At 36.1% G+C, this 13,905-nt stretch overlaps 1 protein-coding gene across 1 annotated transcript in view; it reads right to left on the bottom strand.

Annotated features, from left to right (window-relative positions):
• Positions 1 to 13,905, bottom strand: part of CFAP47 (cilia and flagella associated protein 47) — a 553,185-nt gene that overhangs the window by 248,815 nt on the left and 290,465 nt on the right. Inside the window, exons 40-42 of the mRNA XM_045471009.1 lie at positions 11,271 to 11,357; positions 2,813 to 2,883; positions 1,252 to 1,397 (exon numbers count right to left, since the gene is read on the bottom strand). Coding sequence (XP_045326965.1) covers positions 1,252 to 1,397; positions 2,813 to 2,883; positions 11,271 to 11,357 — 304 coding nt within the window. The remainder of the gene's footprint in view (positions 1 to 1,251; positions 1,398 to 2,812; positions 2,884 to 11,270; positions 11,358 to 13,905) is intronic.

Genomic DNA, 13,905 nt, shown 5'->3' with positions numbered 1-13,905 from the left:
ACCAGGTCAAAATAATACCTCTTTCCAATTACCATTATTTCATTGTATCTGCATTCAATATAGCACATAATTGGTACATAACTGATATATGTGGGGCTATCTTCTAGGGGTTCTAAATTCCCTCCTCAGGTCAACATATGGCAGTTTCTTTCTGGAAGGGTATAATACTATAAAACTTTTCCTCTAAAGGCTGTCTTGTCTCTCTCTCTCTCTCTCTCTCTCTCTCTCTCTCTCTCTCTCTCTGACTCTCTTCCTTCCTCTGTTCTTCCATCCTTCTTTTCCTTCTCTCATCTTTCTCTCCTTTGCTGGCTTTAAAGAAGCAAGCTCCTTGGGGTGCCTAGGTGGTTCTGTTGGTTAAGCATCTGACTTTGGCTCAGGTCACGATCTTACTGTTTGTGATTTCGAGCCCCACATCGGACTCTGAGCTAACAGCTCAGAGACTGGAGCCAGTTTCAGATTCTGTGTCTCCCTCTCTCTCTGCCCTTTCTCTGCTTGTGCTCTGTCTCTTTCTCTCTCTCAAAAATAAGTAAACATTAAAAAAAAAGAAACAAGCTCCATGAATGCCAGAGCCACTAGAAAATTAATTCTGCCAATAACCTGAGAGAGCTTAGAAGCATGAGCTTAGAAGCTCCTTCCTCAATGGAGGCTCTGAAGAGAATCCAGTGCTGGTAGATCCCTTGATTGAAGACGTAATAGACCTTAAACAGAGGGCTCATCTAGGTCATGCCCAGACCTCTGATCTATGAAAAACATGACACAATAAATATGTACTGTTTTAAGCCCCTCAGTGTTTGGCAATGTGTTATGCAAATACATAAAGCTAATACAGACAGAGCCACAGCGAGGTTAGGCATGCAGCCAGTCTGCTCCTATGGGACTTTCTAAGGCAGCCATTATATTTTTTCTTTATTTTTTTTTTTAACATTTACTTATTTTTGAGAGAGAGAGAGAGAGAGAGAGAGAGAGAGAGAGAGAGAAAAGAATCCGAAGCAGGCTCCAGGCTCTGAGCTGTCAGCACAGAGCCCAATGTGGCGCGTGAACTCATGAACCGTGAGATCATGACCTGAGCTGAAGGTGGACGCTTAACCGACAGAGCCACCCAGGCACCCCCCACATTATAAATTTTACCTACAAATAGTGTAACTTTTTGCTTATTTGGGAGGATAAGCTCTGCCTTCATGTCACCTGCATTGATTACTCAATTAAAGTGCCAGCCCATGATGAAAGCCCTTGCCACAGTCGTGTTCTCACCGCTTTGTTTCTGAGGATGATGACACAGTAGCGCGTGTGCATGTCAAAGGGAAGAAACAGGAGCTCCAGGCTTGAAGTCCTCTTCACTCCCAGGTGAAGAGTATGAGTGGAGCAGAAGAATTCTCTGATGAAAGTGGACTTAATTGCTACCAAAACATGAAGGAGAATTTGTTTACATAACATTTCATAAGTGCTGTTCAAATAAAGCAGCTGTTTCAATTAGTGCTTAAAGTTTTCAAATGAATTAAAAAAATATTCAAAGCATTAGCACGCCAAATTAGATGACACACCATTTGTAATGAAAGTGTGGGTGACACCGGCACAAGCTTGAGATCATAAATAATGTGTAATTATGACCCTCAATTAAATATTCCTTAACAAATAATTTCTTTACAAAGGGAACTTCACTAGTATTTACAAGTAGTCCGATATACGTATATAAATGGCAAACGGGTCATCCTACCATCTTCGACTTTTTCTGTGGACTATGTATATATATATATATATATATATATATATATATACACACACACACACACACAAATATGTATACATACAAATATACATACACATACACACACATACACACACACATATATATATAGTTGGATATATATATATATATATATATATATATGTATATATTGTTGGTTTTAAAACATGTCTACATGTTCTTCAACACTGCCTTGGATGTGGTGATATGGTGGGGCAGTCTTAGTGATTTGATCTTAATGAACATTACGCTAGAATGCGGCAGTGTGATTTCTGACACTAGAGCAAAAATGTAATACAGTTTCTTCCTAATCATCTCTTTCTTGGCTAACTTGCGGTTGTCATCCTGTGAAGAACCCTATGCCACATGAAAAGGCACATGTAAGTGTCTAGGCCAACAGTCCCACTTGAGGTCCTAGCCAAAAGTATTAACCATCAGACATGTGAGTAAGGAAGCCTTTGGGATGACTCAAGGCCCAGCCTCCATCTGACTTAACTTCACCAGAGACCCTGAGAAAGAAGAGTCTAGCTGAGACCAGTCACTGTAGAAGTGTGAGAGACAATAATGCTAACACATTAATTGTTTAATGCTACTACACTTGGGATGGCTTGTTCTGTAGCTAGAGATAACCAGAACATTCCTATATCCACTGTCCTAACCATATTCCATTCATATGTTCTAAATCTATAGTTATTTTGCGAAACAAAGTAAATCTGTGTTCTCCTTATCATTTTAAACATGGTGATACTTGCCATCCAAATGGGTTTAAGCAGTTCAGAATTAGCCAAAAGAAACATCGAAGTCATTTATCTAAATACATTCATTGTACCGGTAAGGAAACTAGGATTGGCGGTGAAAAGAAAGATGTGGGCAGAGTCCTGCAAAGGGTCATGAACATGAGAGGCTGAGGACCAACACCTGGGCCTCTCCTTCCAACAGTGATACCTTGAACTTGCCATTCTGTCTATTGTCATAACCAGGCTTTGTTGAGTATTTCATTCACTAGTATACTTTGCACATAAAAGTCAGATGTGAAGACGAATAAAAGCTTTTCCTTGAGGTACTCACAGGTTTTCAAGGCGTTTGAGAAATGCCAACAACTCTCAACATCACCACTTTCAGGGCTACTCCCAGCATCCCTGTCATAAGCAAACAGGAGAACAACATGAACCACACAAAGGAAACTCAAAAACAATTCTCAATCTTCCTTAAATCCGATAGGTCCTTAAAAATTATGGCTACCTACATGATCTGCAAAGACCACAGACACATTTCATATGTCACCTTTATGTGTATATGGTTTCAGAAATTTTAAAAGAAAAGGCAAAAAGGAAACTAACAATCATTCATATGTGCACCAATGTTTTGTAAAATTTAGTAAAAAAACACTTTTGAATACTTTGGACAGAGAAACATTTGATAATAATAATAATAGTAATAACAATAAACAAATCCTGGGACCCCAAAGTAGTGGTCTCAACCTAGGACTACATAGGTATTCTCTCCAAAAGGGCTTCTAGAACTTGATTTCTTGAAAGATTCTCTTCTCTCAGCTGATGTTTCCAATTTGCTTCTTTCCCATAAGGACAGAAGGAGATATGGGCAGCTGTTTAATCTCCAGTTGCATTTCTGAAAATTAATTAGCAGATCATAGCCTGTGGCAACTGCCTCCCTTGAAAGGTTCCATATCTTCCAGAACCCATCAATTTTCCCCAAACTGCTCTCCTCTTAATATTCATGATTACTTTGCTCAACAAGCTGGCAATTAGCATCTAGGCTCTCAGATATGGTTTGCCTGATTTTTTTCTGAGAACATGAAAACCTTGTCATCTGCTTTCGCCTGAATGTGATGCTGTAAAATATATGGACTATCTCCAAGTTCTAACCATATTGATTCCTTTTCTCCACTCCTTTTCTTTCCACAACATTCTTAATAAGGTTTACCACATCTTGTAATTATTATCAGCTTTACTTCAACTCACAGACATTCTGATTGGCCGTTCAATATTTTATGTAATTTGAACATTTGATAGATACTTTAAGGCTATCAGAGACATATTAGACAGATAATTTAGCATTTATAAGGGAGACTACACAGAGATTGGAAAGAACAACAAAGAATGCTTATTTCTCAATGCATGCTTCCACCGCCATCTCGATAATGGAGCTCTGGGTAGAATGCCTGATTAAAATCCTCAGATAATTTCAGAACTTCATTTTGTTCAATACTTGTAATTGCTAGTCCTTCAGTCATTTTTTTCATAATGAATAGAAAAGCAGAGCAATTTGACTTCATCTCCTTTTTCTTTTCTTTACATATTTTCTTGAAGAATAGCCAATGAAAGTGCCTTTTGATTAAATAAGAGTTGCCTCATCCTCAAAGCAGACTCTCAAACCCAGAAAAATTGAGTTACCTGTACTTTTTATGGTAAAGACAGAAAAAAATTGCTGCAATTTTTGCATTAATTAGTTAATGCCTTAATTGCATTAATGATGATCATGATTAATTAAGAGAAATCAGAAAATAATTTAATAAAATAATTTGGTTCAGGAAAATTCTATTTTACCTGATCAATGTTCCCGAGTCTAGAAATTCAGTGATAAACCCAACTTGTTCACAAAACTAGTACCTTGCAGGTTCAGAGACACAACAGAAAATCAACTCTACCTTTGGTTACTCCTTGCACCTCAGTCTATGTTATCATTTTCCTAAATGGTCATCAATTATTCTTGAAGCCATGGCAGAAGGAGCATTTTTAAACCATGGGTCTTAAGGGAGAAATAGCATGAAAAGAGGCTAAAATTATATAAAATGCTATAGATCAAGCAATGGAATGCTTTCTAGTAATTTAGTAGGAGGTTAAGGTCAGGGAGTGAAACCTATCTATGAGGTATGAAGGGATGACATTCCTTTTTCCTCTGCAGTGATGGTACGCAGCTCTTTTCAAGCTAAGATGATCAAAATGACGTTGAACTGGTTCTACTCACAGCGTGAATAAACCCGCCTAAAGAATGACTTCCTACTCAAGCCTTTTCTAATAGGGAAAGAAGATCTTTATTATAAGCCTTCATGAAGATACTCCTGGGCCAGCATTCAGGGCGGTCTCCAAATCAAAGAAAAAATTTTCTGGTCAAAGACTAGTTTTCACGAATTATGGGAAGAAATGTAAGAGGGTCAATTTTGAGATTCATTCTGTCCTCCATGTGTCCCAAGGTTCTTCAAAAAAGGAGGGTGGTAAAAATGGGATGTTTGCTGCCGTTTGTACCACTTTGGCCCCTGAGCAATTGAGAAGTCTGTAAAGCAAGGTGCACGAACCTTGGGCGCAAGGACAGAGTGGATCTGTGAATTCAAATGGGGAAAAACTCCATCTTGAATTCCATTAGCTCTTAATAGCAATTTAAACCAAACCACAGTAGTATTTGCTATAATATGACTTGGCCACCAAATGATCACAAATATGTTTATATCACATTTCAATTTATGTACATATCTTAAGCTATAATTTACATTCATAACTTTTAACATAACTACATAACTACTTTTAAAGTATGATAGTTATTATGGGTGCCAGTAGATCTTACTGCATATTGTGTTAATGAAGAACTATATATATTTTAATATATTACAATTTTTAATATTTTTCTATCTGCTGGTATATTAGTTTCCTCTGTGCCATAGATTGAACTGTATTGCCCTTAAATTCATATGTTGTAGCGCTAATGACCCAGATGACTGTATTTGGAGAAAGGGACTAAAAGAACATTATTAAAGTTAAATGAGGTCATAAGGGTGGGGCTCTGATACAACAGAATTAGTTTCCTTGTAAGAAAAAATAGCAGTGAGCTCAGTCTCTATGTACACACAGAGGTCACGTAAACCCACAGCAAGAAGGCTGCCACCTACAAATCAAGAGAAGAGGCCTCTGAATGAAACCGACCTTGGCCACACCATGATCTTGGACTTCCAGCCTCCATAGCTGTGGGAAATAAATTTCTGTGGTTGAAGCTACCCTTCCTATGTTATTTTGTTATGGCAACCTGGGTAGATTAAGATACTCTGTAACCCTTGCATCTTATTTTAAGTACTCACAAAATATTTTTCTGTAAAGTAGAATAGGCTTCATCAGGCTGCCAAAGAGTGTGATGACATTAAAAGCAGGTATGAAAAGCAGGTATATAGAGCAAGAGGACCAGGGCAGATGGTTACTCTTAGCACACACATCTGGCCTTTGATTCACTCAGCTTTCCTTGGAGATATGCCTAATTCTAATTGTCACCAATTATTCATTGTAGTACAGTGAAATATTTTAAAATCATGGCCATGCACAATACAGCTTTCTGGGTTTTGAGCAAGAATCAGGACTCAGAAAAAATATCTCTCGGGCCTTCTTTCAGGTGGGAGGCTATTCTGGGCCAAGCTACCCTGGAGACCAGAATGAATGAAGAAGCCCCTAAGCTCATGGAGTATACAGTCTGTCATACAAAGTAGGTCTGCAACAAATAATTACAAAGCAGAAGGATAAACACTTCAACACCTTTTCGACTTTCATTCACACTCTCCTACAATCCATATGCAGAAGCATATGTCTTGTATTTCCCCTTGCCCGTCCCCTCCTCCACTGCCTCAGCAATTCCTTCCTCCCAAGCTCCTTTTATACTTGTAGGAAAACTCTCCCTTGCTCTAGATTCATGCCATCAAAATCCTACTCATGTTTCAGATCCCAATTTGTAGACGATAAAGAACAGCAGAGTATCATATATGCATGAGAAAAAAGTGCTTACTACCTCATTATTCTTAAATGCCTTGTTCTCCAGAAAGATCTCTATAATACCTAGATAGTGCTATTCCTTGCCAAAGAGCTCACAGTTTTTGTTTTTTTTTTTTTTTTGGTCAACATATATTACTGAATGCATTCTGCCCTGTACAATCACCTCCATTTATGTAGATTTGTTTTTCCTTCTCTATTTGATGGTTGGCTCCTTGAGAACCAGATCTCTGACTTATTTATCCCAGTATTTCTCTGGTACTATGAACACTGCTTGAGGGGCCACTTAGTAAGAATTTATTAAATGATAAATGATTCAATGTCACTGGAAAAAAATATCAAGTCATATCACTGAGGAGATTATTTATAAAGTGCTCATTTCTGAGCACTGTTGACCCATCCTTTAATTTTAAGTGTCGCTAAAATCAGTCTCTTGTTCTGATCCCTTTTCATAATCCTGTGGATTTAATTAGAATAAAAACTTCTTAACTGCTCTTGCTTATGCTTATGGATCATTTTCCCATAAAGTAAAATGTGTGATGAATATAAAGTTTTATCATCCATGTGGTTCCAAATGTGCTGTTTTATATGTATCCGCTGCCTTAAAAAGAGCAGTTTATAAAAAGAGGCATTTTTAAAAATTTTAATAAGAGACTTTACCTTTTTTTATGCCACCTCAAAGATAATTTCAGCACTTCACTGCTCATTTGAGAAGAGAATATTTATTATCTGGGGAAATAGTGACTGAAGTGATCTATGGAGGAGTATCCGCATGTGCTAGGTCACGCTGCAGGAGCATCCCATATCTCAGTGGATTAGCACAAGGTTACTTCGTGCTCACATTACATGTCCATCCTAGATAGATAGGAAGCACTCAGAGATCCTTGGTGAAGGGGGACTCCGTTTCTTTTTTCTTTTTCTTTTTCTTTTTCTTCTATTCTTCCTTTCTTTTTTTTTTTTTTTTTTTTTTGACTGTTGCCAAATGTTTATTATCTGAGTAAATCAAGCAAATGTAAACTACCTCATCACACATGGAGACTAATGAAAAGAATAAGGTGCATTTCTGTCAAGGGGACTCCATTTCTATACTTGCTTCTTTAGTAATTGTATCAGGGAAAGGGAACACGAAAAATTGTTCACTGGCTCTTAAAGCTATCCTTTGGAGAAAAAGTTCAGCACTTATCCTCAGATGCCATTGGCCGATTAAGTTATATGTTCACACCTAACTCCAACTGGGGAAGTGCAATATTACCACATGCCTAAAAGGAATAAAACAGGGATATTTGTTAAACGCTTTAAAAAAAAAAAGATTACTGACAGTTTATGGAATATTTTTTTTTAACCTTTTCTTGTTCTCTTGCTGATTAGACCTAGTGATCAGACTGGGTTTTACTGAGATAATGCTTAATGGATGGTATATTACATACAAAAGTTATTAATGACTTCCATTCCGGTCATGATTCAAAATGTATGTCCTTAAATTTTATTTGCATATGGAAATCTATTCAAGACAAACATTAAGGAGAGCTTTAAGAAAAACAGAGTGTGTAACATCACTTAGTGTTATTTTATTAAGATGTATTTAAAGACCAAAAGGCCTCAGTATGCCAGTGAAGCCAGACTGATGAAATACTAGATACCTTTGTGGTGTTTGAAATAAAACTCTCTTTTGTGTCCCCTCATGGTGGAACTTGTTGGTTGCCTATCCCAATATCCACGGGCCCTTTCCTCCTCACTGACCAAACCTTATTTTATTTTATTTTATATTTTATTTTAAAGTTTATTTATTTTGAGACAGGGACAGAGACAGCATGAGCGGAAGATGGGCAGAGAGAAAGGGAGAGAGAATCCCAAGCAGGCTCCGCACTGCCAACAGAACCTGATGTGGAGTGTGAACTCACGAACCCTGAGGTCATGACCTGAGGCAAAACTAAGAGCTGGATACTTAATCAACTGAGCCACCCAGGTGCCCCCAAACCCTCATTTTATTTTTGATGTGTATGTGGAGAACGATGGTTTTTCAGTCTTCTTGCCAGCTAGATCTGGCCAACTGGCTACAATCAGAAATGCTGTGTGCTATTTCTGGGAAGCTTCCCTAACTCAGAAAGAAGAGGCACACTTTTATTGTGCTTCCTCCTTTCTGCTACCTATAAAGTGGATTTGATTGTTAGAGCTCTGGATACTTTAGCTTATTCTTGAGAAAGTGAATAAAGATTTGCCTGCTACATGAACTGGATCCTAGAGGTGTTATACAGTAAACAGGACCCCAAAAGAAGGAGCCATAAGTGCTCCTAATAAATCACTTCAGAAATGTCAGAAAAATAGCCTTTGGGATAAATCTGAGACTGTTCTATTTCAACCCAACATGTGGATTTGGGGCTCAGCATTTAGCTGAGGCCAGGGCTGAAATGACAAACCAAGGTCCATTTCTTCTTGAAAAACTATAGCCTTTGCCTTTTTAAATCTCACTCTTACCTTTGACCTGAAGTGCACAGGAGTAAATGCTTAATACCTTAAACAAAAGGCTCTGAAACATTCTTTCAGAGTTAATCTACAGACATGTGACTACTCTACATTGGATCGTGTTCTCTCTGACCAATACTCAATGTCACCACATCTGTATGTTAATTTTATGACAAGAAACCTTGAGCAAGGAACTAAGAAAGTAAAGTTTTATAAATATGAATGGAAGAAACTATACGAGAAAGAATGATTAATAATTTTGAGACACGATAGACACACTTCTTAAGGTGTACTTCATGCTGAGTTGGCAATTACTTTGGGGGAGTATTTGTAAAGTGTCATTTCCAGCTGAAGTTAAATTATAAAAGTCTTAATACTTGTTCATTCCATTTTAGTTTAGATTTGAGAAGAATAACATAAAAATGATGTCTTTACCTATAGCTTCAGTAATTATGGAACTTTGGATCTAATCAAAACCATTCCAGAATATTATATGAAGAAAAATTATGTTAAAATTTGGAATACAGAATTTCTATACTGCGTTCCAAATTAAGAAAGGGGAACTCAGTGTTACTGTTCATTAAACTGATCCAAATTTGAGTTACTTATGCTCACAGATACCTATAGCATTGCCTTGCGATCTAAATCCGGTTTAATATGTGATACTATAAATTATTTGTGGTTGATGTGGAAAAATTATTTCAAGCCCATTCAGGTAAAATCTATGATGCCGAATAGCTGTTTAATCAAGAAGCGAGGGCCTGAAAAGATAAAAACTTAGGAAAACTATTTACTGAAGAGTGTATGGGAAAGCCAGCATTTCAGACTCCAAAGAAATTAACATAAAATACCTACAATACTATGAAATTGTACTACAATTCATATGGTATCTATAATGATGTTTTATCGCTCAAGGTATTAATTCATATTTTATTATTCATTAAAGCAAAATATAAAAGGAAGACTTCGAATGCCTTAGTTAAGCATGTAATTAGCATTCAATAAAACAAAGGCAGTGAGACAAAAATGGTTTTTCCTTTAACAATTTTTCTCACAGAATAGCAAATGAAGAAATCAAACATAGTAAATGTAATCCTTATAATCTCATGGAACTATTGGCTTAAATATAACTCGTTTTCGGAAAATAAACTATATTCATTTTAATCTTAGCAAGATTTGCATAAATCACTTTAACAGTGGTTATTCCTATGGTTTCAAAATTGCCAAATCCTTGACTCCTGACACGTTTTTGCATCTAAAAGGATGACAGTGTTGTCAAGCAATACACAGACAAAGGTATAAAATAAACTAACAACATAGTAGTCAACAGATGCATACATTTCACTGACACATACTTGCATTCTTCTCTTTTGGCTGAACTTTCTTTAACCTTGGCAACATTGTTTTTATTCTATTTCACATTAAATAGTTATTCTATAGTTAAAAATAGATAAGAAACAAAACAATCTAACTTTTAAAAGTTCTGCTTCTCTATTCCAAAGTCAAAGTTTCTTTCTAAACTAAATTCAGACTTCAGAATGTAGGTGGAATAAGCTTAAAAACAGTCAATTCTCATTATCCACAAATTAAGGTTATTTGCAAATCTGTCTCCTCGCTAAAAAGTGATTTGTAAGCCCCAAATCCATACTCATGGAGCTTCTCCTGCTGTTTGTGGACATGTGGCAAACAGTTCCAGTCAATGGTCATGCAAATTTCTAGTTAAGGTCAAACAAGGTGACACTGGACCTTTCTGCTTTAGTTTTCATACACAGATGACCAGAGGATGGAGATAGTAGGAGGCATGACAGAAGTACAAATATTCAAGAAGCTTCAGCTCTGGGACCAGGTGGACAGGGTTTGAAACAATTTGCTGGCAGCTGTTAGTGGGTCAGCCTCATGCAAGTTATTTAAACACTTCTAAACCTCATTTTCTCTGTGTGAATAAAATAGAATCTACCAGGATAGCTTATTTTTAGGATTTACAGTTACAATCTATGTGATTACATAGACTTCTTCTAGAATAATATTCCTTCAGTCAGTATCACAATTTTGTAGAACATAATGACCACAAATAATGAGAATCCACTGTATTTAATCAAGTACATATTTATTCAGTTTTCCTGCACATAGCCTAGTAACACATAAGAGAATAGTATAACTGTGAATAACATAAGTTATATATAATATCAATATTTTAAAGAAATGAAAACTGTTGTATGTTATATAACAATTTTAGTTGAAAACTCATTTCTCAGAATTCTCAGATAATTATGAGTATAAAATATATTCATACTTACCCACTGTTCTTGTGGTTAATGAGTTGTCCAGATTCAGTTAATTGAGATGGCAAAGAGATAAATGTTGAGGATTCCACCAATGTGACACTAAATGGGAAAAAAAAAAGGCTTATTTTGAATTCTATTGTAACAAAATTCAAATGACCACAAAACATTCTTTAAAAATTTTCCCTCATTCATAAAATATAATTCGAATCAGAATAAATTATAGTTAAAAAAATCCACATGTTCTCATTTTGCATCTCAAAGCATATATATTAAAAAATGGGAAAGATCAGGGCACATGACTGTCTCGGTTGGTAGAGCACAAACTCTTGATCTCAGGGCTGTGAGTTTGAGCCCCACACTGGGTGTAGAGATCACTTTTAAAAAAAGGGAAAGATCTGGAATTGAAATATGTAAAAAAGAATAGCCTTTTATATGGAAAGGAAATACTTAATTCTCAAAGCAAGGAAATTTGTAACATAAGTGACTGCCCAAATGATATTCCAGAAACAAAATGGAATCACATACTGGTCTCAATGTAATGTCAGAGCTGTACACATTTCATAATTTCTAATCTTATTTCCAAAAAAGAGAAATGTTTCTTTCAGGACTGGACATGAGATGAGGATACCTAGTTAATCAGTGCATTAGTAATTATGCTATCTTTGGGAATTACATAGCAATTCAGTCCTCCTTATAAGATAATGCTCATTCATTCAAGAAACAATTATGGAGACTCTATTATATGTTAGATGTGGGACCAGATGCTGGTTATACAAGCATGAATCGGTTATCCTCTCTGCCTTAGGTTGCCCATATTATAGTGGAGGATAGGGTGGAAATGATTCTCTTGCTGTGGGTGAAAGATATCAACAGCAGAGTTCTATCTGCAGAGTTGAAGAGAATGTGCATAATATTAAGAGCAGATTTATTCAAACTGGATTCTGTAGGGGCCAACTATAGGCTACACGAAGATGAACCACTTTGGTGTGAAGATTATTATGAGTCAAAAGCAATCAAAACCCAGCAGATTTATGCTAAGCTGTTCACCTTCCTCTCAACTTACTAAATTTACATAGGAAAAGAGATCCTATGCCAGGAAAAGAGCTATTAACAGAGATTCCTCTTTACCTAAGAAATTTATCTGAATAGGACAATCTTTGTTTTCCAGACATTTCCTCTCACCTTCTGGCTAAAGGTCTTCTTCCCCTTTGTATCCTCACACCTCTATCCTTCTCCTTAGTTCATTTTAGCCTCTTGTTGCCTCACTGTCTTTGCAATTTCGTGTGTGTGTGAATTCCCCTTATGTAAGAAACTAAGTATGATTTTTTCCTGTTACTCTGTCTCATACCAATTTGATTCTTAGTTCAGGGTCTTGAAAAGCAGAAAAAAATTCCTCCTTCCCAACAATTCATTAAAATAAATCTTTACTATGTCACAGTTATCTCATAATATGAGCTTTACAATAAAAATAGATCAATAATAAAATTAATCAAATGTTTTAGTATTGAAACACAAACACACAAACAACTGCATACAAAAACAATTAAAACATTCATACATTCTAATGTTTCAATGTTGAAGGGGTTCAGAACAGCCCCCATTCCCAGAATGTGCCTCTTTGGCATGCAGATTATTTTAAGCTTAATACAATCAAAACCTTCTGGACGCAAAAGAAACTTTTGCCCCTCCCTTAACTATACAGAAGACTCTAAATTGGGGGTCTTTCCCCGGAATAAGCTTTATTAGCAGAAATAAATTCTACCCGAGTGACCCAAATGAATGGCAGGGCAAACATCTAATCACCAAACATCTGCTCTTTTTATTGTCCCATGAGGTGCATTCCTTTCCTTTAAAATCCCAGACCCCTGTCCACTTCTCCTTAGCTCGGGATGACATATATACCTCATTTTGACTGTCCTTGGAATTTCCAAGTCTGGGTGGATTCCCCAACCTTACATTATTAAATTTGATTTTCTCCTGTTAATCTGTTTCATGTTAATGTGATACTTAGTCCAGCTAGAAGGACTCTCACAGGGAACCAGAATTCTTGCTCAATGACAATGTTAGCATCACTTTCTGTCCTTTTATTTTAGGTTGGTAGTTCTGAGAGTTTCATTTAAGGGTTATAAGGAATTACACCCATATTAAATACTAAACATTTTTTAAAGATACAAAATTAACTGTAGTAAAATGCTAACTATGAACTGTATAAGACATGTATCAGACTACCAGACTAGCTTATATCATTTTAAACTTATAGTTAAGCAAAAGTAGGAAGAATTCCTCTCAAGAGAGTAATTTTAATTTAAATTAAGGCACTAAATTCTTATTTAAACCTCATTAAATTATGAGACAGAAAAAAATGTACAATGTTTCTTTATATTTCTATAAATCCAAGGTGAATCATAAGGGCAATTTATTTTGGTCATAATTTGTTCCGGCTAAAAAAACAGTCACAAGGATAACACAATTTTACACACAAATAAAAAGACTAAACCAGTAAAATAATTATTAGATTTTTCATACAGTGTGCATGTGTCATTTTGGGATAAAATAGCATTTGAAAAGTCCCTCTTAATTACAGTGAAGATGCCCTCCTTAAAATAGAAATATTAACTGTAAAATGAAATACAAACTGTCATTAAAA

Source organism: Leopardus geoffroyi, chromosome X, assembly GCF_018350155.1.
Source record: "Leopardus geoffroyi isolate Oge1 chromosome X, O.geoffroyi_Oge1_pat1.0, whole genome shotgun sequence".
Taxonomy (NCBI): Eukaryota; Metazoa; Chordata; class Mammalia; order Carnivora; family Felidae; genus Leopardus; species Leopardus geoffroyi.
The sequence above is the reverse complement of the archived record's forward strand: the minus strand, read 5'-3'. Positions and strand labels throughout refer to the sequence as shown.